General features: G+C 40.8%; 1 protein-coding gene across 1 annotated transcript in view; it reads left to right on the top strand.

Annotated features, from left to right (window-relative positions):
• The window catches only part of HUNK (hormonally up-regulated Neu-associated kinase), an 81656-nt gene that overhangs the window by 27074 nt on the left and 27014 nt on the right, over positions 1-27568 (top strand). The window contains exons 2-5 of the mRNA XM_039522760.1: positions 5973-6265; positions 13877-13932; positions 20393-20528; positions 22449-22576. Of these exons, the coding sequence (XP_039378694.1) occupies positions 5973-6265; positions 13877-13932; positions 20393-20528; positions 22449-22576 (613 nt within the window). The remainder of the gene's footprint in view (positions 1-5972; positions 6266-13876; positions 13933-20392; positions 20529-22448; positions 22577-27568) is intronic.

Raw genomic sequence — 27568 nt, 5'->3', positions numbered from 1 at the left:
CCCCTCCACCCCTTGTAAATTAAAAACACTTTTTTTGTATTTAACACTATTATAAATGCTGGAGGCAAAGCGAGGTTTGGGAGTGGAAGCTAACAGTTTGTGACCCACTCCCCCCATGTAATAACCTTGTGACCCCCTGAGGGGTCACGACTTCCCAGTTTGAGAACCCCTGCACTAGCCATACCCCTCCAGGTAGGGGTTCTGTAGGTATTGGGGGTCCCCTGCTTTAGCCCAGAAGTTGTAATAGCATCCGCAAGAGGGCTGCAGAACCTCTACTGTCAGAGAGATGGATTCTGTCCCTGCAACCCCCCCTTTGCTGCACAAAGCCTGTTCACTCAGATTGTGCGTATTTTACCCTGTGGGCCTGCTTTCCTTCTTCTCGCGGAGTTATAAATCCTGCCACCTTCTTCCTCCTAGTCTGTGCCATTTGTATTTTCCCTAGTCCCATCCTGAGTCTCCTTTTCTCTTTCTTGAATCTCTTCCCCACATCTCCTTTTCCCACTTCCTCTACAGAGTGTCTCTGATGTATGTCTTCTCTTTGCCCTCCCTGCTGAAGTAGGTGTATGCCCTGGGCACGGAACCTGGCCCCTGGGCAGGAAGGTGTTCTAGCAGCCTCTGGCTGGGGTGGGTAGAGGGTGTGGGGGGGTGTCACTGTGTAGAGTGGACTGGACTTCCACTTGTGCAGAGGGGAGGGAGAAATGGATGGGGCTTGCTTGGCCTAATGTTCTTTACAACGAGCTAGCAGGGAGGCTCATGCCAGGGGCAAACCAAACCAAGGGGAAAAAATGGAAGCATCTAATACCAAAAGCACCATAATATGTAGGTATTTCTCTGGTGCCCTTTGCAGTAACTTGGTGCTAGGAAACAGGATGCACTCTCTCCCCAGCCAAGAGAGAAAACAGTGCTGCATAGAAATGGTAGTTTCCTCAGGGCTGGGTGACTCAGGTCCTCCTTATTCTTAACTTATGTCTTTCTCTTTTTCTTTCACCTGTGTGTGGGTGTTACTGAAACAAAGCTGCCAGTGCTTCCCTTGTGTGCTGTACATCAGCCCTGGCTGTTAGACTCTTACATTACAGGCCAAATGCAAGTAGTGTGGATGGGATGGGATGAAGCTGATAGGACTTAAATGAGGGGAAAGATGGCCCAGAATGAAGGGATGGACTTAAAACAACATTTGAATAGGTGGTGTGCAGTCATACCAAAGGTCTGATCCAGCACCTGTTGAAGTCAGTGGCAAAGCTCCTATTGACTTTAATGGTGCAGGATCAGGGCCCAAATTCCTAGATAAAAGTGAAAGAACATGGCCAAGTTGCTGTCTGGGAGTCGCACGTTCACATGACTTTCCCTGCCTCCCCCTAGCAAATATAGTGAATGTGGGAGATACACATGTGCTCAGCAATGTGCCTTTATATTCAATGAATTAGGGATGACTTATTGGTATGAGTGAAAGATGATTCACAATACACCTCAGACAACAGATTTATGTTCCATGTGGTTAATACTTTGTATCTTTCAATTATGAAAAATACCAGCATCTTTTTTTTTCTTCTTCTGCAGCATGTTTCAGTAATGTTTCCTGCTGGTATGATACAAACCAGCAAATAATCTTTCTATATCAATGAATTTGTTTGTCCTTAGCTGAATAACTCTAATAGTTTGCTGTTTGAATAGTTTACACTAGCCTCTGTGTTATTGCTCTTATCTCCTTAGGTAGAGAACATACTGATTTCTTGGTGAATCACCGCAGGCTTTTAAAAGTTGTTCAGATCTGATTTCCCTGTTGTTATCTTACCTTACAATGAAATGATTTTTCTTTAATGTGACTAGTCAGGAGTGTAGCTTCCAGACATTTATGGGAGTGTTGCCACAGTCCTATGCTGTATGTTTCACCTGTGAAGCTGTCTTGTGTTTATTGCTTCACTGTATCTTTATATCAAAGGTATTAATTCAACTATTTTTTTAAAAGCCAGCCTCCGACCTGAATAATTTATCCAGATAATTAAAAGTCAGTAATTATTTCTGAATAAGTCAAACTCTTAGTGCTTAGTTCTTCAGTTTCTTATGAACTTGAATTCAATGGGAATTTTGGCTGTGAGAACAGTAGTCAGGTCCTTTTTGGATCTATTTTTGTTGTAAAACTCCCAGATCATAGCATTCCCCCTCCGCCCCCTCAAAAAAAGTTCATTAATTTAACCTTTTGTCTGCTTATTTCATTAATGTGAGGCTAGTGATGTGATTTAATAGAATTACAAGCAATTTCCATGTTTCTAATCTAACAAAGCATTTATTTATCATAGCATAGAATGAGAACCAACCTAGAGGGCATTGGCTTTAAGAAATGGGCTTAGAGCTCTTTCTGAATAAGGCAGAATGTAACAAATTCCTATTTCTATTTTTTTCTTCAAGATTAAAATAAGCATTTTTTTAATATCCATTATTATTATATGGTGTGAAGGCCCCTATGGTTCCTACCACATATGCCCTAGTATGCAGAGAAAAAAACCCTTGTAACAATAAAGCATTCCCCCCACTACAATTACATACACCTTACCACCACCCACTCCTAATGTGGAAGTAATGTATGCTAAGTAATGTTTTCTGGAGCTCCAGGAAAGATACGGTCTTCACAAGTGAGTGAGAGCAATAGGTAGTAGAAAGCATTTGCGAAAATGTTTGTAACACATTGTGACACTTCTTGGGGATACCCAGGGTTGTGTGAAGCATATCACTACCACCTGACCTTTGTGTGAGGAAGCTTTGTCTGTGCCTGCTGTGGATCAGTTCCTCAACTTCACCAGCCACGGTCAACACAAGCACTGGCTTCCAGGCCTCTGTAGGCCCTGCTCTCTCTTTGCAGGTCAACAATAGGCACACTCCAAGCTCTGAGGCCTCTGAGCATCTCCCTGGAGTGGCTAGCCTCTGATCCCCAGAACACTCACAGTATGCACTGGTCCTCTGTTCGCAAAAATACAGTATTCCACAGCTTACCAGTTACACGGTAGACTCCAGCTCCACTTAACACACAGCACTTAGATTTGATTATAGAGGAAGCAAGAATACATTATATTTAATAAAGAACAGAGATTCAAATGATAAGCAGAAATATTAGAAACAAAGAGTTACATATAAAATCAAATCATAACACGCTTTCTAGAGCCTAAACTCAACTAACAAGACATTGTCCTGTCATAGAGAGCAAAAGCTCACCCCAAATCTTTTCAGTGTATTACAGCCAGGCTTGGCTGTGATCTTCTGTTCATGAAACAAGCACACTGTCCTCTTGCCTCCTCAAGGGAAAGATCCAGAATGTGTCTCTGTCCCTACCGTTATAGTCCAAAAATCCATTGTCATTACTTGCAAACAGAGTTGTCCCCGTTGCTTGTGTTTGCCTGTCTAGACTCTCCCTTGGAGACTTTGCAATCACCTGCTTAGCATTTTGCTCAGACAGTAAATAGGTGTTTATTGTGAAGCAAACAATAGTCAATTTGCATTCCTTACATATTATCTGTACATATATTTCTCAATGATTATGAGGAACAGTGTGTCAGGCTTTCATTGGAGACCTTATGTGACATTCTTTGGTGAACTACTACATAGATACTAGAGAATCCCTGCAACCCCCATGCAACCCATGCCCTCTGTCAGTTGGCACCAAGAGGTCCCTGGATCACACACATACTTAAGTAAAACAATGCAGAGAAGTCTTCCCCACAAGCAAAACACATAGCAGTTGACTGGGAACCAACAGAACCACTGGCTGAAATTATAAGCCATATGCTGATCCAGAGAAAGACAGTTTTAAGATATCTTAGGCATTTATAAGTGATCCATCATTATAGTATCTGACAGCCAAATACAGTAATTAAAATTCGCATAGTAGTCCCTAGTGGACTTTAATATTTGTCTCTCCCAGGTATGGTATATATTTCTAGTTTGTGCCATCTTGTTGTTGTCATTCCCTGTCTTTGGTTAGTGCAGAAATGCCTTTGCATGTCTTGAAATATACTCTAACAATGGTTAGACTTTGGCTTATCCATACCTCTTCCAGCAGTTGGTTTCACAAATGAACCCCTTTGACTATGTTATTTTCAGTTCTTGAGAGCTTCATTTTGGGCACGGTTAACTCATTGGCTGCATCATCTCAGAGGGAGGCAGCCAGGGCCGCCAAGAGCGGGTTCGGGCCCCGGTGAAAAATGTTTTGCAGGCCCCCCAGCAAGGGCAGACCGGCTAAACAGGGCCGACAAAGCCAGAGACGCCGGGCCACAGGCCTCCTTCCGGACCACCAGGCCCCGGTAATTTGTACCGGCTTCCCCTGCCTCTCGTTCGCCCTGAATGCAGCAGTCTTGATAGTTTGTGAACAGAGAGGTGACTTCTGTGTAGGGTCCCAGCCTGTTGAGAATATTTATACTAGTGCTTTGGATTGACACTGGAAGCAAACCAGGAGCCACTGGAGGATATGTTCTTGGCACTGTTTCGAGGTAGGAAAGTGATCTTATGTGATCCGTATAAGGTACAGTTTACTTCTTGTCTTAATCATCAGCCCCAACTACCATGAGTTAAAATAATTTAGTTGGCAGGCAGTTGAAAGTATGAATTACTGTGGCTAGATCATCATCCAGGAGGAAGGATGGACATAGTTGCCTGCTAAGCTGGAGGCAGAAGGAAGATCATTTTCACTACCATTACTGTCTGGATTAATGACTAGTCCACTAAAACTCAGATATTTGTCCTGCATTAATTATTTCTGCTCTTAATGGGAATAAATAAGGCAAGGGTAGTGCACACAGAGTTGCTTGCGACTCAGATACAGGCACGCAATAATGCTGTTTGCGGAGCAGCTATGTATGCCACTTTGAGGGTACATATGCACATTCCACCCGCTAGCCTGAATTTGGCCCTATGTAGACAGGAACCTTTCAAATAAACAATGTATAAAATTCATTGTCATGCAACAAGACGAAGCTCTTTTTTCCTGTGTCTGAAAAGTTAATAAGTGTCACAGTAGAAATGGTTAGTGAGCTCCTCGATTTCAGTGCATGAGTTAAAAGGACTCCTGTTGTTGCAGGGGAAATGTAGAACACGAGGGAAGGACTGAGCATAGCCTTTTGTTCTTCAGCTGATATATGTTGTTCAATCATTGGCTGGTGCTAATGACTGGAAGTCTGCAGCATCATGTCTAAATGGGAAAGCTTAGGAATTAAATAAATATCTAAAACCACGAAGCAACGAAAGGGGTGACTGTGTTTTTACTACAAACTGTTTAATGAACCTGCCAACACAATAACTAGAACCAGTGCCTCTCGATGTGTAAAACAATGGCATCATAGAATGAATCCAATGCCTTTGTTCCTGGAAGACACAAGTGGTTATTGTGTTGTGGAGGTAATGGAGAGAGTGTTTTTAAGTGTATGTTTTTAAAGAGATTGTTCAGGTTGACCAGAGGCTGGAAGCGGTGCTCTTTTTTATTTATTTATTTATTTATTTTTGGTAATACATAACATGCTACGCTTCCCTGTTCGGTTAACTTTTAAGAAACTTGTGCTGGAATCGTGACATCTCAAAACATAAGCCCAATGCCATATGCATGTCTAAATCACATACAAAGGTCACATTCATGGTTGCATGTAAATCTCATCATCAAAAACTTCTGAGCAAATAGCAAGAAGAAGACCAAGTATAGCATGTTCAGACTAAGCATTCAAGTTTGCTTAACAGAAGTGTTTTCGCCCCTTTGATATCCATATCTTTGCAACAACTTTTGTCTGTCGTTCCATACAAGGGGCTGGGAAAGGAATTAGGTCTCAGTGCAAGAAAAGAACAGCTATTTCTCTGTGCTCGGCTGTTGTGCCCCAAACAGCTTATCAGTTGGTACTTACATCCCTTGATTTATTTTGAGGTTATTTGTACAAGGTCAGAGCTGATAAATCCTTGGTGTGTATGATGCCAACCATGCCTCCTTTGTTTCTTATCAGGTGGCAGTGAAAGTTATTGACAAGAAGAGAGCCAAGAAGGACACCTACGTCACCAAGAATCTGAGACGTGAGGGGCAGATCCAGCAAATGATCCGACATCCCAACATAGCTCAGCTGCTGGATATATTGGAAACTGAAAACAGCTACTACCTTGTCATGGAGCTGTGCCCTGGGGGCAATCTAATGCACAAGATCTATGAGAAAAAAAGACTGGAAGAGCATGAAGCACGCAAATATATCAGGCAGCTTATTCTAGCAGTGGAGCATCTTCATCGGGCCGGGGTGGTTCACCGGTAAGGTAGAAAGAGCTGCCTGTGAGAATTTACTCAGGAGCATTTAAATGATAATTTATATATTATTTTTTTAAACTTTGATATAACATTTTCTGTTCAGGTTTGTGGCTAATATTGATGTTCTTATCCTAGACAATAGTGGACATCTGTCCACTTGAGCCCCAGCAAAGTTCTTAAGTATGTCTGCAACTTAAGTAAGCACGAGTAGTCTCATTGATTTCACACACTAAAAGTTATGCACGTGCTTTGCTGAAGCAGAGCCCTACTTCTACTCTTTATATCTAGAGCTTTGCATCTTCGAAGCACTGAACAAACATAACTTGTCTTCCAGCCATCTCTGAAGGTAGATAGGTATAGTCTCACTTTAAAGATGGAGAAACTGCAACACAGAGGTCAACTGACTTGCCCAAAGTCTCACATCTGATGAAGTGGGTTCTAGCCCACAAAAGCTTATGCCCAATAAATTTGTTAGTCTCTAAGGTGCCACAAGGACTCCTTGTTGTTTTTATTAAGCTGGTAGTTAGAACTGAATTAGAACATGGTAGTTCCTGGTTCCTACTTTCACTCCATTAGATTGTGTTGCTTCCCAAAACTGCCACATGATTTAAAAATTGAAACAAAGCACAGAACTTGGCACATTTCAGTCCATGTCACAATCTCTTCTGAGGATAAATCTAGAATTGGCATGGCAGGAGCATTGCAAGAATTGAGCAGAGCACTACTAGAGAAGAAGGATGATCTTGTTATATATACATACAAATGGGTTCAATTCTTGGCTCTGCCTCAGATTTCCTGTGTGACCATGGGCAAGTCACTTAGGCCCAGGTCCTCCAAGGTACATGGGCTCCTAAGAGGATCTGGGCCTAGTTTTTCTGGGTTTCAGTTATCCACCTGTCAAAAGGGGAATAAGTATAATTCCTTTCTCCCACTTGTTTTCTGTCCTGTCTATTTATATTGCAATCTCTTTGGGGCTGTGTGTATGCAGCATTCGGCACAATGGGGGCTGATCTCAGCTGGAGTTTCTAGCACTACTGTAATATAAATAAGTGTGGGAAAAATTATTTCTTCTACTGGTTCCATTGCAACAATTAGGTAAATTGAATGTACTGACTCAAGTTGAAATAGAGCCATGACATGGAGTGTTGCCATTACCTTTGCAAAAAGTGCCACACATGGTCTGGGCCTTGATTTTGGGCAGGAATTGAGGCAGCACAGTGTCCCTTCACACCACATTGAGGTCCACATTGTGCCCTTCAAAGATAAAAGTCTCAGGTGGGGGCTTTGGGCGAGGAAAACTGCAAGGATTTCCTCACTGAGATTCCGGTGTTATCTTTTTCTGAGGGGGAGGGGTTTGTGTGCCCCTCTTGTGTCCCCCTTGTGTCCCTTTACTGCTCCAAAACCTGGCTGATCTCAAGGATTCATGGGAGGCCCTGGTTATCCATGCAGAGCCCCAGTGGTGGCTCAAGCCTCATCTCCCCTCTCTCAGCTCCTCACCAGCACACATCAAAGGGAGTCATGCTGCTATGCACCATCTGGCTGCAGTGCCTCCAAGGAGGGGAGATATGACCTGGGGTATATTAACTTTTCCAGACAGGTTTCATGGGAAGGACTCTTCTGCACAGAGAACTCTCCATAGGTGCTGGGGAAAGTGGGGGAGCTGCCCTGGAACCACCCAAATTCCCATCTACACGGAGGGGCTGAGCTCCATGCATGGACGCACACGCAGATGTTGGAGGGCACGATCTGTCTCATGATGTTAGTCTAGTATTAACTTAGAAGAAAAAGTGCCCCCTATTGCATTACTAATACCACAATACTGCCCATAGCTTTTCCTTGGAAGTCTCCTATCCAAGTAGTGACCAAGTCCAAACCTGCTTGACTGATACAATGTGGCAGGATCAGTCAGTATAGTTGTAAGTATTTTCTATGGAGGCTTAACCATTCAATATCTTGTCTTTCATTACGAATGTGATACTTGGAGTATCATAAAGAGACAAGAAAGCCCACTGAAAGGATAATTAGAATTTGTTGCATTGGATCTCTGTTTGCATAAGAAAGAGAAATGCTAATAGCTGCCTCTGGAGTTGTCCTTCAGCCTACTGGGCTTTGGGCTATAGAAGCTCTGAAAATAGACTGCTCAATCAGTAGCATTAAAAAAAAAAGAAAGAAAGAAAGAAAGAATCAGTGCGGAAGTCTGATTCATTCTCACCCTGAATGCAATGACAATATTCTCTTGTTGTTGTTGTTATTTTTAAAACCGTTTCAAAAATAGCAGCACTCAAATCTATTCTGTGATCTGTGGGTGTTCACATTCCCTGTTTGATAAAGAAAACACAGCCGCTGGGGTCTCATGTGGGCTGACATTGTTGGTGCCCCTTTCAGAACTGGTTCTTTTGATCATTCATCCTCTTGAATGGAGATGGGCATTTAAAGGCAATAAGTAAATTGTTGAATATTTTGTTCCAAAATTCACCAAATTTGTCAGCTAAATTATTCACTGAATATACTCACAAATTATCTTCCTGGTTGTGCAAGCTGGGTGAAAAAAATTAGTTAAATAACATATTTGAAATATTATAATGAAACTCAGCTAAGCTATCTGATGGATATTATTTACCCAGCTCCACTCATTATAATAAAGTCTTGGTATGGTGAGAAATCACTCTGATCTCAGGATCAGATATGGGACCCTGAATTCAAAGGAAATGTGTCTTTTAAGAGTATAGTGACATGCAAACAGTTTATAATTCAGAAACTCCAAGCAGCCTCATTTATTTTAGAGATAAGTAAATTGCTTGTGTATATGTATTGTAAGTGATGTATGTTGCCATAGACACATGCCTTCCTAGACCTTTCTGAGGCCAATACTGACTGTGAAGGATGTAGAAGGTAAACTCCTCAGTGCAGGGGCTGTCTTTTCCTAAAGGTGTAGCCAGCATTGAGAACTCTGTAGCCACTACTGGAATACAAGATAATATATACCCTAAATATAACATTTTAAAAAAAATGTAGATCATTGTTATGATGAGAAGAGCTGGTTGGTTGTTAAAATTGTGCAAGTAGCAAGCTCCAATATGACTCAGATAGGAATCTTTATCTTTCCCTCTGACAGAAGAAAACAAACCCAAATGGCAGTATATGGTGAAGCTTTCTCTTTTCAGAGGGTGTTTACACAGGCCTTCATGCTGTCAAAAACCAGGATGAACATTAAATCCCTTGGGAGTGTAAGGACAACAAAGAAAATGAAGTGAAAGCCTGGGTGCTTGCAACAGCATCCCACAGGAAATTCTCAACAACCTTTTTAAAGTAATTTTAACAAAATTCAATCCTATTCAGTGCAATTACTGTCAGAATGTCAAAGAAAGGAATTTAATAATGTATTGGGAGCAAAGATAGCTTTCTGTATACCCTGTTTTTTCTATCTTTTTTCTTCATGGAAATATATTCATACCTTCTGTTAGGATTGTGCAATTAAAAAAGATCAGAACTGTTGGAGACAAGAGAAATATATATGGATAGGACTGTATCTATAATTTTTCATCTACCGTCTCCTTCTCTCTCCCCACCACCTCCTCCCAACAAAAAGCACATTGAAAAGAATGAAGGTGGTGTCCTAGGATTCAGTCGTTTAGGACATCATAAGATTCGTGCGTTGACACCCCTTGCTTGATGTGTTAGCTTTGATAACTTTCATCCTATTAATTTTAAGTGCAAGTAGTCTGGTGGCTGGTGTAATATTTATGACAGATCTTTGCACTAGAGAAGAATGTCTCCTTTTGAAATGCAAAGCTGGTTTGTCATTCTATTTTATGGTATATTTCAAAGTTACCATTAGTCATTCTCTGTTGGAGCACAATGTCATTAACAAACTAAGCATTGCTTTAAGGATGTCAGTCCAAATTCCCTTTTCACTTACACTGATACTACCACGTTGACTTCAATGGTCTTGGGCCCAATGAATATTGTTTGGTGACAAAAATGGTCTCTTTGGAATGTACATAAGCATTATAATTGAATCCATGCAATCTGCTGTCTATTTCACCTCCAGCTCTTCTTGTGGCTATAAAGTGGTTGAGGGTGGGTGAATTAGTGTTGGGTTGGTTCTTTTCTTATTTTGTGATGGAGAATGTAATGCAGGATGCATCCACCATCACTGCTGCTTTGCAGTTGCCTGCTGATAACAAAACATTGACTTCCAGCAAACACATTGACTCCCTGCCCCCCACCTATCATAAAAATAAAATGCAAAATGCAAAAGAAGCCTCAGTTTTGCTGTGTGACACCGGAAATGGTAGTGGATATTTATAAACTTATTTTAAGCTGCCCAACTAAAGACTTGAACTACTGGCTGGAATAAGTGTTTCAAAAGTGGGCCCTAAAGTTATGCATGAAACAAACAAACAAAAAATCAAAAGAGGGAAACATATTTTCAAAAACGGGGAATGACAACAGCATGTTCATAGTTTCACAGCGCAGGAAAATATAAATATCCTCTGTTTCTCTGTATTACAGTAATAGAGCTTGGTCTGTGCTGAAGGTCTTACCATTTCTAGACCTTAGTAACTAGCAGTACAGCCAGCACCAAGTGTTGACTCAGCCCCTGCAAAATCAGGAGATTTAAAAAAAGAATGTCGGGTTCTTTTACTTAGTCTCCTGGTTTCTGAACCTTTAGGATTCACCCAGGTCATGTGTTCAAGCTTTTCACTCATGAAGGCTGGAAACTTACTTTTGTGGAAAAACAAACAAACCAAAACATGAAAACTGATATTTTCCTCTAGTCTTATGCCACCACGCCAGGAACTTGGACTTTAAGGGACACACCAAAAAGTGTGAAACTCATGCCAAAATTGCGAAAGTCACAAAAATTGCAACATTGACCTAGGGCCTTGATCTTGGAAAGATTTCTGCATGTGCTTAACTTTACTCACTCTGGGTAGTCCCATTGATTTCAGATTGGTTTCTGTGTCCCTGCGTAAGTTGTATATGCACTATGTGGCTTGGCCATTTTAAAAGCATCCTTAGTCAGAGTCGATTAGATGTGTGTTTGTTTTTATTTTTGTTTTTTATTTTCTGTAAATCAGCACAATATGTTTTCCTACTCTCTCTTACAAATACAGCTATGAGTGTTGTCAGTTCAAATGAATTTTCATGAACTTTCTCAACTGAAGATATAATTTGGACACACACATTCACTCAAAACAGAATGAACAGAGCAGAGCGAAAAAGAAAACAATACAGAAATTTCAGTGCATTAACAGTCAATCCTGTTCCTGCAGGGTGAGCCCAAGCCAGGCATAAAACCAGCTGTGATCAAAATGAGATAAATAGCATGTCAACTCCACCTCTCTCAAGGCACTGACCTATTCATTCACTAATATTCTATTCTGTAAGTGCTCTCTCTGCTAGGAAAGGGCCCCACACTGACTGTGTGGCTCTTTTCCTGAAAAATTTCCCATCATTACTAACACCGCTGCAGCTCCATTGAAGCATCATAGGTCAAATGCCAGAGACTGCCTGGAGCCTTAAGCACCATGTTATCTAACCCTGCTCAGAGTAGGTCTGTGTGGTATAAATGCTGGCGGGTGCCTTGTCTGTGTTAATGCTAACACTGATACAGCGTAAGCAATGGTAGGACATTTTCCAGCAAAAAGATGTAGTGTAGACAAGGCTCCTCTGGGGTACTCTGCTTCCTCTTGCAGCACCTCAGACATAATTTACTTGGTGGGAAAAGTGTTTCTAACTAATTGGAGCCAAAGTTCACTTGCTGGTAGATAATAAGCTGGATGTTTTTAAAGAGTCATTTTGCTGTTGCTTTTGGGTTCATCCACTGAGGTTAAAAAAAGAAACATGCACTCACTGGGCCTGATCCAGTGTGTCCTTAGGTAGAACCCCACTCACTTCAATCACTTTTTAAAAGCGATATGCTTATAATAATCTAAAATGGAATATTAATGAAAAAATCATTCTTGGGAACTACCTCTTAGAAATATAAACAGACTATAGGGACAAAAAGGGGACCTTACCGCTGTTACTACCGCTTTCTATTGACAATATTCCTTTAAAATATTCTCCAAACGTACCCCTCTCCAGATTTGCTATATTGTTGTCAAAAAGACTGATCCCAAGGGTGTGTATGCACCTCCTCCATGCATATTGAACAGGATCATTGTACACAGAGTGGGCTTACTCATTCACACGCTCAGAGTCCACATCCCTGAAAGCAAAAATAATTGCGAGGGTATGGCTTGATTTGACAGGGAGGTGGGTGTTGCTTTGGTTTCTGATTTTACTGGTTTGAGGTTTTGTTCTTTATTTCAAAGAACGACAGCTCTCAGGTATAAAAAAAGGCAATAATCATTTCCACTGTCGAAATGCTGAGTTGTTCACCAAGTAAGGGCTGGTCTACACTAGAAAATTAGTTTGACCCAGCTATGTCACTCAGGAATATGAAAAATCCACTCCCCTGAGTGATGTAGTTAAGCCAACATAAGTCCCCGTGTAGACAGTGGTAGGTCAATGGAAGAATTCTTTCATCGACCTGGCTACTGCTCTTGGGGAAGTGGATTAACTACAGTGATGGGAGAACCCCTCCTGTTGGCATAGGTAGTGTCTACACTTGAAACACTAGTGTAAGCAAGCCCTAAGTAGAAGTATACCGATCTAGTTCACAGTGCTGCATTTTAAAAAACGTTCAGATTAACAAATTAGTGGTACATATGGACTACTAGATCAGTTACCATGGACTACTAGCTCAGTTACCACTTACCGGGAAATCTGTTGAGAATGCAGACATATGGGTAAACAGCATGGATTAACCAGGTCTGACTGCACTCTAAGGTACAGCCTGTCTATTTTTAGCTACTTTGTTTTTCTCTCTGTCTGTGACACTTTTACTTTATCTTTTTTTATTTTTCTTAAACTTTATTTCTTTTACATGTCTTTAGTTGTATGTATTTTTAGTCTTTCTATTCTTTCACTCATTTATCTTATTATTTTAATTACCTTTGTGGCTTTTTTATTCCTTCTGTGGGCGTTTTGCCTGCTTTTCACTGATTTTCAGCTTTCATTTCATCTAGCAATTCTCTCTCTCCTTTTTAAAAATCTTACCTCTTTCTCACTCATACTTTGTCTTAATCCTAAAACTTCCTTTTAACTTCCAAATCGTTTCTCTCCCTGTTCAGAGATGTAGTATTGTCTAGTACTGGACAGTTCACTTTACTGCATGAAATTCTGTTTGCTTCTGTTGATTTCATACCAGATCAACTTTTTTCCTGGTGCTTTGCCCCTGTTAATTCCCTGTGGTCAGTATCTACCTTGTTGTTAAGCATATGACAGCCTCTCTGAAAGTCTGTGCATACAGGCAGTCAGACAATGAAGAAATGAGATGTAGGTCTCTCAGGCCCAAAGGATACGGGTAGTAATTTGGGAGAGGAGTAACAAAATGCTTTAAGTGTAAAACTAAACTCAGCTTTAACCATGGAACCATGTCCACTGCTTCCCTAATTCGTAATAGCTATTACTATTTCTGAATCTTGTAAAAAACCAGTTGAGAATAACAAAAAGTTGTTTCATCATTTCAGATGCTCACTCAAAATATTTTATTTCTTTCAGAGACTTGAAGATAGAAAATCTGTTGCTAGATGAAGACAACAATATCAAGCTTATTGGTATGAAACTCTTTTGGCAATTCCAATAACAGAAATCTGTGCAATCATATAAAGGGAATTTTTGAGTCTTCACAATCCTCCACGTGACAACACATAATGGTGTTACAGAGAGATGCTGAGAGAGTGCAAATAGCATCCAAGCTGTTGCTGAAAGCACCCTGTGAAAAATGTTCCAGTGAATTCAGATTTATTTATTAAAAGTCCAATCCGGCAGTTTTTACTTAGGCAAAAGTGCTATTGAAATCAGTGGGAGCATTGCCAGAGTGAGGATTATCGAAGTGATCCCACAAAAATAATTTGTTTTACCCTGTTAATTTCATATTTATTAAGTGCTGGATTCTGCCCCCAGATGCACATGCTTCTGCTGAAGTCAGATGAGAAATTGATTTAGAAGCTTGTTTAAAAAAATAAAATCAACAATGGACTCTTGATTGTATTACGGCACCCACTGTATGCAGTGCTCAATTCATTCAAGTCCTGCAGACATTGTAGATTAATCGTCTATGAATATATTCTTCTCTCACTGCCTGTGTGTAACTCCCATTAATGTTAATGTGGGCATTGAAAGGAAAATATGCCCCTTATTAAAGAACATCTGTTTATATTTATTTCCATGCCTACACATTTTCCAGCAGCAGTATCTTTGGTTGTCTACTTAGAAGCCAGATTTTTTCTTTCACTCTGTCTTTGAAAGAGAGGTTTCGTCATCTTAGACTTGATGAAAAGTGTTGACTAAACTTAGGTCAAAAGGCGAGCCAGTTCATCCATATGAACGATACACATCTCTGTGCAAACAAGAAGAGACTGCTAATGTATTTTAAAATATCCAAAATCTACTTAGGAATTCAGTGTTTTGAAAAATGGCCATGACTTGTTAGTCACTACATTTTAGTGAATCAAGTAACTCTGGAAAGATAATAGCAAAACAAAATGTTGCATTGCCTCAATTGCAGGTCAAGAGGATATTGATATGTTACCATGAATCATTCATCAGTAATGATAGATACCACCCATTATCTCAGTTTAGCAGCTAAGTGAGACCAGATGGTTTGTAACACTGTAATGAGAACATCTGACGGATTTAAAGAATTTCTATAACTTTCTTGTTATTTGGGGGTTTGATTATCCAATAGTACATACACTTGACATCCAAATACAGACACAGTCAGATGATTCAGATACGATATAAAACTGGTGTGCCAAAACAAAAACAAAAAATGTCTAAACTGTTTCCACAGTCTTACTTGCTTCAGTTGCATAAGTAAGGTCTCTTCACAGTGGGTGGTATGGAAAGGATAGGGAAGGAGATGTTTAGATCTTCCTTAGACTAGTTAGCATTAAAATAAATTGTCCTCTAGTCCTCACAACTGACAGCAGCTTAACAGTAGCAGATTGTACTCAGTATGTGTTTTTAAAACAAGGCAATTAAATCCCATTGTCCAACTGTATAAATTATAGAACATAAAGAGCTTTTTATTAGGCTAATAGTTTATTAGACTAAAAGTAAAAGCAGATTTCCAGTCAATCCAAACAGGTACATTGTATCACAAGTTAGCTGAAACCCCTTGTTTCAGGTTCTCCTACTGTAAGGAAATCCTCGGATTTAATTTTCTTGAGAAGGCCACCGTTTGATGAAGTAATCCAAAACAGATATGAATTTATCTTTTAAGTTATCCACCAATTTGTTGGCTAATGCGTCTCCTCCGAACAATTCTTTATTTGACACCTTAGTGATTGGTCCTGATACCTTAGCGACACCAGTTCAGGGCAACTGCACTTGTATTCCCCCTCTATCGTCCAGCAAGGACATCCACTTTCAGGCTTCCGGCTCCCCAGCTGTTCACTCTCTTGGGTGGAGACATGTGTCTCTCTTCCTCTTGCTGAGGGTATCTCCAGGCCACGCAGCTCCCTGCCTTCACTATAAATTCCCTAGCAAAGTCAGGCGCCTAAGCCAGCCTGCTTTACTTTTCTCTTCAAAGACAGTACACAGTGTAATTGCCGCTTTAGTTACCACACAGCTCTTTCTAATCAAGCACATTTACTCTTAAGGTAAAAGCACTACAGAGAAAACGGATTAAAAACAATAAAAGAACCTACATGCATAGTAATCAGCTTACCAGAGATCACCCCCTCACTCCAACAAGGGTTCTGGCTGGTGAACAGTGCTTCAAACCTTACCCAGGGGTTTTCCTGTGGTTACCCATTCATAACTCCTTTAGCTCAGAACAAGCACTCCCATGAATCTGTGAGTTACTCCTTTATGTCGTTTGGGCCTTTTGGTCCTAGGAATAGGTGATTCGTAGACAAAGGTCTCATCCCCATGGTGAAACTCAAAAGATCAGGTCAGGAAGTGGGTATTTGCATTTCCCTCCTCCAAAGTATTTCCTAGGAAACCTACTCAACTAACAGCTCATTCTTGTCTTAACCCATTATTTAAGAGTCCTTTGAATCTCATAACCCTTCCCACGGTTTGGATTAGTCGTGTGTCCTAGACAAGTTACATACAATCCCACACACCACAAACATTTTTAATACAATGAGCTCCTAAGATACTTAAACTTAATTCAGTAAGGTTTGTCCTGGATAATGCAGGAAATTGTCATACCTGTCACAACACACAGATAAGTATTTCTGAAAATTTTGTTCTGAAACCCTTACGGCAGTGGTTTTTAACCTGTGGTTGGCAGACCCACTACGTCTAAGATTTCCAAAGGGGTCTGCACCTCCATTCAAAATTTTTAAGGGGTCCACAAATGAAAAAAGGTTGAAAAAAGTCTATTTATTCATTTCATTGGAACTATGTGTGGGTGGAACAGAGAAGAGGGACCACAGGGAACTGGTTGCAGCTCCCTGATTCATGACCCCTGGCCCTGGTGCAGGTTAGGGCACGGAGGCAGCTCTAACTTACACCAAGTGGAGGACTGAGTGTAGTGGAGATCCATGCCATGTCCCTGTCCTGCCTCGGCCATGCCCTCACATTTCCCTTAAAGGGGGCAGCTGGCAGCAGAGCTGCCTCTGCCAGTCTTCTGCAAGCAAAGGAGCTCTTCTGTGTAGGGGGAATTCTCCACCAGCTGTCTTTGGCTGGTTGAAGGCTGATTTGTGTTGCCCGTGCAGCACAAAGTGGCCTCTGTGGACGAGAGAATATGCCCCTCCCGACTCCCCTGCACACTCTCTCATTTAGATGATACATGATAATGAAATATTTTATATCACCATAACTATGAAAGGTCTCTCAGCGGAGGCTGTCATTGTACGGGTGCTTTCCAGCAAGGGCTTCTGAGTGGCAATGAATCTGATTTGGAGAATAAAGCACTCCTTTCTATGCATGAATATGCAGAGATGTTCAGCTACTAAGATAACTTATGGTAAGCTCCTTGGGGCAGGGACTGCAGTCTGATGTGGAATAGGACTCTGGGAATTCAGTTCCCATGGGAATGCATGAGTAAACAGGAACTTTCAAAGTCAGATGACTGTATTAGGTCATTGCTCTTCAATTAACCAAAACATTTTTTATTTATTTTTTACTTTGATCAGCATAAGAGTTATATTCTGTATTAGGTGCCAAGGTGCTTGGCATTATACAAAACACAGACAAAGACAGTGCCTGCCCTAAGGAACTTACTACAAGTTATCTCAGTAACAGAATGCCTCTGCTTACTCACACATACAAATGAGAGCTTAACTCCTTGAGTCTGACTCCTGTTCTGCATCACACTGCCAAAATGATGGCTTCTGATGTTGTCAGTTCTTCTTTGCTACGTATTAAGATGATTTAAAGTAAGTTGTTAGTGATTTGTATTAAGTGCATTGGTTATATTCTGTTATACATATTCCTTTTATTGCATGAAGTGTCACCCTGGTCAGCTGCTTGCTAAGACTCAGATCTGAGAAGTGGGTTTTTGAGGTCCGGGTGAACTAAATGCGCTTCTCTGTAGCCTGCAGCCCTTGATCGGAGGTATCTGATAAAGACACAATCATAGTGCTAGTTATGGGGCTTGGGGCATTCTTGGTACCACAGGTTGGCATTCTGTTCAAGAAATAATGGCCAAAAGCAGCTCTAGTGTAAGTGGATGCAATTCCACTGAAGTTGCTGCAGCTTTGCCTGCTTGCACAAAGGCTGAATTAACCCATAAGTTCTTATATTAAATGTCTGAGAGTACTAATGGCCCTGTTATTTAGTAACATTCCCATCACTGTAATAGTCTAATTCAGGGGTCAGCAACCTTTCAGAAGTGCTGTGCCAAGTCTTCATTTCACTCTAATTTAAGGTGTCGCGTGCCAGTAATACACTTTAACCTTTTTAGAAGGTCTCATTCTATAAGTCTATAATATATAACTAAACTATTGTTGTATGTAAAGTAAAGAAGGTGTTTAAAATAGTTAAGAAGCTTCAGATGATCATAATGGTCCCTTCTGACCTTAAAGTCTTTGATTCTATGATTTAAAATTAAATTAAAATGCAGAGCCCCCCGGACCGGTGGCCAGGACCCGGGCAGTGTGAGTGCCACTGAAAATCAGCTCGTGTGCCGCTTCGGCACCCATGCCATAGGTTGCCTACCCCTGGTCTAGTTTAATCAGTAGTCCATATGCTGAGCTCACTATTGTGTTCCTGGAGGTGTTACAACACAGAAGTGCAATGTGATGGTTCCTTGGTTCAACATTAAGAGGAACAGTGGGGGAGTTTCCTCATGTCATAATGTTTACTTTGAGGAACCAATGATGGTCTTTGATCTTAATTCTGCAAACTGCAAAGGTTACAAAAGATATTGGATAAAGACAATACCACTATTACAATTATTAGTGTTAGTGCCAATTACATTCTCTCATTAAGATCAAAAGTAAATATTTATCTAAAAGCCCAGTGCATATACTACCAATATTTTAACAAAGAGCTTCTTCAGAAATGTTCCCCTTTAGTCCGTGATAAAATCCCTGTCCAAGGCACACCTCTTGGTAGTGCAAAGAAAGGAAGAGTAAAGAACTAGGGAATCTACTCATTTGTTTTCTGCAAGGAAAGAGGTTTTGTTTCAGTAAGCACAGCTAAGGAAGGACACAGCATCACTGTGCAAACCACCTTATATTTAGTTAACTCCCTGGGCGTGTTTATAGTTTAAACAAATATGGTGCATCAGATCCTCAGCTAGTGTAAAATGGCACAGGTCCATTGACTGTAGTGGAGTGGTGCTGATTTACACCTGCTGAGAATCTGGCTCATTAAGTATTTTGTCAGTAAAGCACAGTGTTAAAGCTGTGCAATTTGAAAGGGCAGGGTTGTGGTGGGGTAAGACCTTGTATGGGTCTATGGAGGTATCCTTCCTAGGAATCTTTTAACTAACTTACACTTGACGTAATCTGGTCCTGTCTGTGCACAAAATAATGATAACAACAACAACAAGAATATTCAGAAGTATTTGTATAAACTCCAGGGATAAGTCATCTTTGGCAGGGATGATTAATCAGTATCCAGACAGGGTAGGATTCCATCAGAGGCAAGAAATAGTCCCAACCCGTCCTTCAGTTTTAACAATGTGCTCCTGCAGACTCCCTCCAGCACATTTTGAATGCTCAAATGTAGCGTAGTGCACATGCATTCTGTGCTTGCCTTCCTCCCAAATAGTCAGTCAAGTGGAAAGTATTCATATGTATTCACTTAGACACTTCAGCTCACATGGTAATCTTTATAACTTTATTTTTTCCTAGGCATTATTCAGTTTTCCTGTCTAAACTAATTTCATTTAAATCACTCTGAGATCCATATGTGTTGTATGCATTCTGGGAATTTGTAAGAAGCATGAATCAAATCAAAACATTCAACTGGAAATGGAGACTTTACATGGATAGATCATATATCACTACAAATACATTACTTCAAACAAAAAACCTAAACAAAAAACCCCCAATTTTTTTTTCCGCCCATATTTTTCCCTATTTGCCATTTCAGGCTCAGAGTGCTGACTCTGCAACCTTGTGTTTATATATTACCACCACAACCCTAGAAAGCAAAACCTCTTGTTAAGGTTGACGGCTCATTTACACGATTTAGTGGAAAAGTTTGAAGCTCTAAGATTTAGACTTTGCCTTTTAGCAATGTTTTGCAATAATATAAAATATTTGACAATCTTAAGGTCTTTTTCTGCCCCATACACATGCACACTCAGGCCAAATTCTGCTCTCAGCTGTACTTCTGCAACACCCATTGAAATCGTGCCGTTGCAAGTGTGCATCTGACAACAGAATGTATCCTAAGTTATGTTTCTCCAATAAATTAAAAAAATTACTTGACAAAATCTTCTCTTTCAATCCACAAAGGTAGCTAACTCTTGAAAGTGCTTTTTCAGGATGATTTCTTATTATGGCAGTAGACAACATGTGTGGAAAAACTATATTCTTTTCACTAATGTTTCAGTGCGTATGTGTGTGTACATGTGTGTATTATCTAGTATTTCTTTCCTTTTCACAGACTTTGGCTTGAGCAACTGTGCGGGTATCTTGGGTTACTCTGATCCGTTCAGCACACAGTGTGGCAGCCCTGCCTATGCAGCCCCAGAACTTCTTGCAAGGAAAAAATATGGTCCCAAAATAGACGTTTGGTCCATGTGAGTTATGTAGCTTGCACAGCTAATTTTTTATTTTTATTTTTTTTACCGTAGATATATAAAAGTGTTTGGTTACGGTGATCAACCAAACTCTCTAGGAATAGCGTGACCCACTGCTTGGGGGACATCTGGATTAGAAAATGGACTTTATTATATTTTATTTTGGTTTTTTAGATTTGGAGGAGCTGAAAATGTGCTAAAAACTTTCCAAATACAGAGGAAAATATGGTTTTTACACTGAAGTGCATAGAATATACCATATGTAGTTCCTTATACAACTAAGGACCTTCAAACTTGCCCACTAAATCCATATATTATATACAGTCAGCTCTGGCATGAAGGCTGGAAGCTACCCAGATCACTGTATAAAGAACATAATAGTAAAGGGAGAAGATATTTCAGCTGAGGAAACTTGGACAAGCCTTTTCTCATACAAATACAAGAAATGTTGTGAGATTTTTAATGTCCATAAAGTGCAGACAAAAGAGTCCATCGCCTGAGGTAGGGGAATACTAAAGATGTTTTGGAGCCAATGTGTCTGCGTTACTGGAAGGGCTTGGACTGCACTCCTCTATTTGCCCAGCTGTTGGTCCATATGTGGTGTCAGCTGTATATACGGACACTTGTTTCTTCTCCTGGTTGGAAATAAACACAGTTGTAATCCACGAGCAGGAAGAAGTGGCATAAGGTCAAACATTAAAGCGGTACTGCCTTCCTGAGCAGTAGAAGTTCTAGCCCTGCTCTGCTACTGACTGGCTGTGCAGCCTCAGGCAAACCATTTAACCTCTCCATGACTCAGTTTCCCTGTCAGTAAATTAGAGATCATAAAACTTACGTGCCTGAATTGTGAGCATTCACTAATTAACTTTTTATAGCCCTTTAAAAATGTAAAGTGTTATCTAGGTATTAATACTGCTAAGAGGGACAGACCATAGATATACATAGCAGTAAGAGAATAGGAGAATAGTCAAATGTATGCTTATGTCCAATGGGTTAATTTCTTATATAACTCCATTGACGTCAGTGCACCAGGGCTGAATTTGATCCAGTCATATCTTTTTAAAACTAACTACTTTTTAGGAGCTTTACAAGTTGGAGCCTAATTTGTAGTCTCTGCTGTGAGGAGATCCAGAGCTAAACTATCATACAGCTACTTAATCTCTCATTCCTGCACAGGGTCATCTGTCTACATCAGGGATGGGGTTACCAGCACTGTGGAATGCTGGAGCTCTTACTCTGATTGGAATGCAGACAATCAGAAGGCTGCCATTCTTCTAAACCCTTAACCTTTACCAGAAAAAATATCCTGTGCTAATATATATTTTCTTAATTTAAGAAAAAATATAGTTAGTGCCTAGCCTTCCCTGTATCTAACCACACTATTGCTGTGGAGTATGACACCTTATAATACACTGAGTTCATTTCTATGCTGTGCATGAGTTACTGAGATTGCCAGCAAAATGGAAAAAGTAAATTCTCAAAGGGAATTTAATTTAAAGGCCCTTTTAGGAGTGAGGAGAAATAGATGAAACCCTGAGTTTTCATCAGTGAATTGGCCAGTTTTGGGGAGTTAATACCAAGAATTGTTCAGCTCTTGTTAGAGAGCTGCTTTATGGGCCTGATCCAGAGTCCATCGATATCAATGGGAGTCTTTCCACTGGATCAGGACCTTTATGTGAAACTCCCACTGACATCAGTGAGCAGTCCACATGCAGAGCAGCAGGAGAATCAGGCTCTTATTCCAAAGGTTCTGAGGACCCTAGAGAAATGAAAGTTGCACATTGTTTTTACAGTTGTTGAACATTAAAGTGAAAGTATTGCAGATAACTACAATGTCTACACTTTCCTACCTGCCTTTCCCCACTCCTGATGGCATACTTTTAAGTTCCTTAACTGTTTCTTCTCTGCTTCTCTTTTCAGTGGAGTGAATATGTATGCTATGTTGACTGGGACTTTACCTTTCACTGTGGAGCCATTCAGTCTGAGGGCTTTGTACCAGAAAATGGTAGACAAAGAAATGAATCCTTTCCCTGCTCAACTCTCCACAGGTAATCAGCACAGCATCCCCAAGTCTATTCATATTCATTCAGGTGGAACCATTGCATTTAACTGTGGATTTCAAGATTTTGCACTAGCATAATATGTTAACGGTGAAAGAATGTAATTATTTTTTTCATTATAGTTAAAGAAAGATCTGCATGTGCCACAATAACATAATGCTTTGCTTTTTGAACACAAGATAGAAAGGGACAATGTTGCAATGAATCTGAGGTATGAGCATGCTGCAATATTGTGGAGAGGAATTTGTGGAGTTGCTCTGCTTTTTTTGGTGTGTTTGGTTTATTTTTCATTTCAAATGATTCAACTGAGTTAAATTACAAAATTATTAGTTATTATTAATAATAATAAATATTTCTTCCCACAGTAGATCCTTGCCATTTGCAACAGTATCATTGCTAAACTTCAATACAAATTGTGTCAGCATGTGTCAAAAACCCTGGCTTTTTTTCTTAGGTTTCATTTGCCTATACAGAATTTGGTCTTTCCTCTTATTTTCCAAACAGAGACAGAATTTTAATTTTTTAACCTCCTGTGACAATGAGTTCCACAGTCTAAATATGCACAGTGTGAAAAAATATTTCATTTGATCAGTTCTGAGTTTGCAGCCTTTTAATTTCATTGAATGTCCCCTTGTTCTTGAGATATCAGAGATGAAGGACAGATGCTCCCGACCTGCCTGTTCTGTATCAGTCACCGTTTTATATATTTTTATCAGATACTGCCCACATTTGCTAGTCAAGGGACAAGGTGGAGGACAGAGGGACTTGCTGAACCATCACTAGCTCTCAGCATGGGACTGTTGTGGCAGGAAATTGGGAGCATTGAGTTGTAAATTGGAGGATCAGCACTCTGTGTGTAGGAGTTAGGGAGAAGTGGGTGATGGTACCGAAGGGGAGCAGGACTGGATTGTTGCTGGGTGACAGGTAGTGGGTAGAGTGTAGGGATATGCAGTTGGGGAATCCTGATTGGGGATCAGTTGCTGATCCAGAGTTGGGTCTGATGCTGCAGCTGGGAGGGGGCACTATGGAATCTGTGCAGGTTATTGGAGGGACTATGAAGGTAGAAGATGGTGAAGGGGACAGGAAAATGGTGAACAGCAGGGAGGGCTGTAAGCAAGGACTGCCTCCCACAGATTAGCAGCGTACCAGCTAGGGGCATGTTGAGTGGGTGCTCCTTTTGCAGTTATTTATGTAGAGTTGGGGAGAGAAGGCATATTGGCAGTTGCAGAGGAGATGCAGCTAGGTCCAACATTCAGGGGTGGATTAGGAATGCAGATAGAGAGCATGACCAAACATGTGAAGGTATTTATGTGAATTTCACTTAGGCCTGGTCTACACTAGGAAATTAGGTCATTATCACTACATCGTTCAGGCGTGTGAAAAATCCACACCTCTTGAGGAGGTGGACTACCTACACCCTTCGGAGAGTCCCTCCTGTTGGCCTAGGTAGGGTCTGCATGGAAGCACTGCATCAGTGCAGCCTCAGCATTTACTTCACATTCACTATAGAAACTCATATCCTATGGAGATATCTGTGTGCCTGAAAGAGCCCCGAGAATCCCCCTAGTTATTGCAAGTTTGTAGAAGTGGTAAATATTATTGCTGTTTTTTACTATTAAATCCCTTCCATCCATGCTTTCCAGGCCCTGAATCCCAGCCTCTGTCTTCTGACTGAGGAGAACTAAAGAAGGCTCTCTTTGGAGTCTGTCAGCATTGCTCCTTGTTCATCCTGGACCTGCATGTGGCACTCCTCTTCTGCCCAAGATTCATGTGCTAGTGTTTTATGAGTGAGCTGGGATGCTGCAAGTCTCAGTATCCATCTGATACAATTAGAGTGTTCTCTATTTCCATTCCAGAATCTTCCTGGTAGGATTCCGTTGCATTAAATTGCCATTTTTATATCCTAGTCCACTTTCTAAAGCTCCACTGAGTAATTGTGTTATGAGTAAGATTATAATAACTGCCTTATGCTGTACTAGACGAGGTCCCAAATCTTGATCCTCATGAAGTCAATGACAAAGCTCTGATTGACCTCAGTGGGACCAGGATGTGGTGCTAAAACCATAGAAAGCTGGGATTCAGAGAGGCCTCTGCCAATGCAGGTCTGTTTCTTACTGGATATTTTCTAGTGTACTTGGACCAGTGGGCTTTGTCCATTATTCATTTTCATTGTCAGGATCAGAATTCTTCCAAAAATTGCATCTTTGTGTAATTTGTAGCTATCTGACATGAGGCTCTACAGCGAAAGTAACATTTTATTTATCCAGTGGGAGTTACAGTAGTTACTTTGAGCTTTCAGAGATAGAAGATTAATGGAACAGACTTAAATCTGTTAGCCTTTACCCTACTGTACATAAAGGTATGTCTCAGTTCTTGATTTAAGGCAGGGGACCTGCACATTCACTGATTTGGCAAACCATGATTTAAAATGACATTTGTTCTTGCCACTATTAGGCTGTGGGTCAGTAGACAACAGCTATTCTGCTCCTCTGCTTGGCAAATTGTTGAATTTGTTAACTCTTTAGGGAGACAGCCCTTTTTCTTTAGCCATGTAACGGTTTGAGTATTTTTCTGATGCATGTAGAGGTCTGAGGAGAAATTATTTGCAGAAGATTGTCTTTAACTGTGCAGTATATGTTGTGTCTACATGTAATTTAATGAATACAAAGTCAGTTACATCAGACAAGCAGCCACTCTAATCTGCAAAAGATAATAACAAATCATTTATTCAAAAATTTTCAGTGACCATGAGCACCCAAAGCAACTATATGGCAACAATGGGCCAGAATTTGAAGTTGGTGTTCAATCTTCCTTTTAGGAATCCTTTTTTCATTTGGCCTCTGGGACAACAGATCCATCCTGGTATTGGTTTTAGGTGTCATGTAAAGATTTGTCAAAGCAGGTACAATAGTTGAAGAAATTCTCTTCCTCAAAGAAATCCCAATCTGAACAACTGGTGAAGAAATGTTCAAAATCCTCAATTAATTCATAGCAGATGAAGGTCTCAACTGGGCTATGTGTGGGGGGCTATGCACTGATGGGGCAGCAGCCGTGATTGGAAAGAACAGTGGGCTTGAAGCATGAGTAAAGAAAGTGGCACGAGGAGCAATTTGGACACACCGCATGATTCATCACCAAGCTTTGGCTCAAAGAAGTTGCAACCTGAAGTACATGAGGCCCTCAATGTTTAAATAGTTAATCTTCTAAGCAGGGCCAAACCAAATTCACAGCCATGAAAAACGCATCATGGACTGTGAAATCTGGTCTCCCGCCGTGAAATCTGGTCTTTTGTGTGCTTTTACCCTATACTATACAGATTTCACGGGGGGAGACTAGTGTTTCTCAAATTGGGGGTCCTGACCCAAAAGAAAGTTGCGGGGGGGTGGGGGTCATAAGGTTATTTTAGGAGGGTCACGTATTGCCACCCTTACTTCTGTGCTGCGTTCAGAGCTGGGTTGCCGGAGATGGTGGCTGTTGGCCGAGTGCCCAGCGCAGAAGGCAGCGCCCTGCCAGCAGCAGCGCAGAAGTAAGGGTGGCAATACCATACCAGGCCATCCTTATTGCTGCTGGTGGCATTGCTACCTTCAGAGTTGGGCTCCCTGCCAGCAGTCACCGCTCTCCAGCTGCCTGGCTCTGAAGGCAGCACCGCCACCAGCAGCAGCGCAGAAGTAAGAGTAGTAGTACCACAAGACCCCTTACAATAACCCCTACAAGACCCCCCCACACACACAATTCCTTTTTGCGTCAGGACCCCTACAGTTACAACACTATGACATTTCAGATTTAAATAGCTGAAATCATGACATTTATGATTTTTTAAATCCTGTGGCCGTGAAATTGATCAAAATGGACCATGAATTTAGTAGGGCCCTACTTATAAAATCCTGGGCAGTGAACACGTTGTTTCAATATTCTGTGTGAAGCAAAGAGCTCTGCCCACACTCAGCTTCTGTTTTACAGTGAAGTTAGGTGGTTGTCACATGGGAAAATGTTACAATGTGTCCTTGAATTGTGTGACAAAATCAGAATTTTCCTCCTTAGGAAAACAGACCTTGCAAATTACATGGGTGAATGTGGACTTGACTATGTTAGTTTACCTGGTGGACATGTTTGGCATATTGAATATACTGAATCTAATACTTCAAGGAAAGAATACAAGTATACTAGATATATTTGAGAAAATATACTAGAGAAAATCCGGGGATTCTTGAAGCTTTGCCTTTGGAGATGCCACATTTAAAAGGGAGTTACCAAGATGTGTCCAGTGTTATCAGACTTTTAAAAAGAACAGAGTGAAAGTGATCAAAACCTCTTAAAGACCAAATATTAGCTCATGTGTCTGAATTGTATTCCCTTTTTGATTAATATTTTTCTGGAGTTGAACATGAATCTCCAAATACCAACTGGATTCAAATCCCATTCTCGATAACAGTTGACTCCATTCCAACCTGAAGCTTCCGAGCTCAAGAAAATCTCTTGGAGTGGACGACTGATCACACACTCAAGACCAAGTTTTCAAATCTAACAAAGCAGGAATTCTGGATTCTGTTAAAGGAGGGTATGAAAAACTCAGTAGAAGCTATAAAAGTGTTGCTTCCATTCATCTCTGTGGGTGTGTCTATGCTGCAATTAAACACACATGGCTGTCTCATGTCAGCTAACTCAGGCTCGCAGGGCTTGGGCTACAGGGCTGTAAAATTGTTGTGTAGACATTTGGGGTCAATCTGGAGCCCAAATTCTGGGACTCCACAAGGGGGAGGGTCCCAGAGCTTGACATCTCACCTCAATTTTACAGTCCTGCAACTTGAGCTGAGCAAGCCCAACTCAGCTGACACAGGCCAGCTGTGGGTGTGTAAGTGCAGTGTAAACATACTCGGTAAATTCTGGGCTTTCAGCAATGATTTCTGTGACAACTAAACACAGAAATAATTTAAATTTTGAAAAATGACTTATGTCTGGTGCTATCAGAGAGTCAACCAA

Source organism: Mauremys reevesii, linkage group 1 (assembly GCF_016161935.1).
Source record: "Mauremys reevesii isolate NIE-2019 linkage group 1, ASM1616193v1, whole genome shotgun sequence".
Lineage (NCBI taxonomy): Eukaryota > Metazoa > Chordata > Testudines > Geoemydidae > Mauremys > Mauremys reevesii.
The sequence above is the reverse complement of the archived record's forward strand: the minus strand, read 5'-3'. Positions and strand labels throughout refer to the sequence as shown.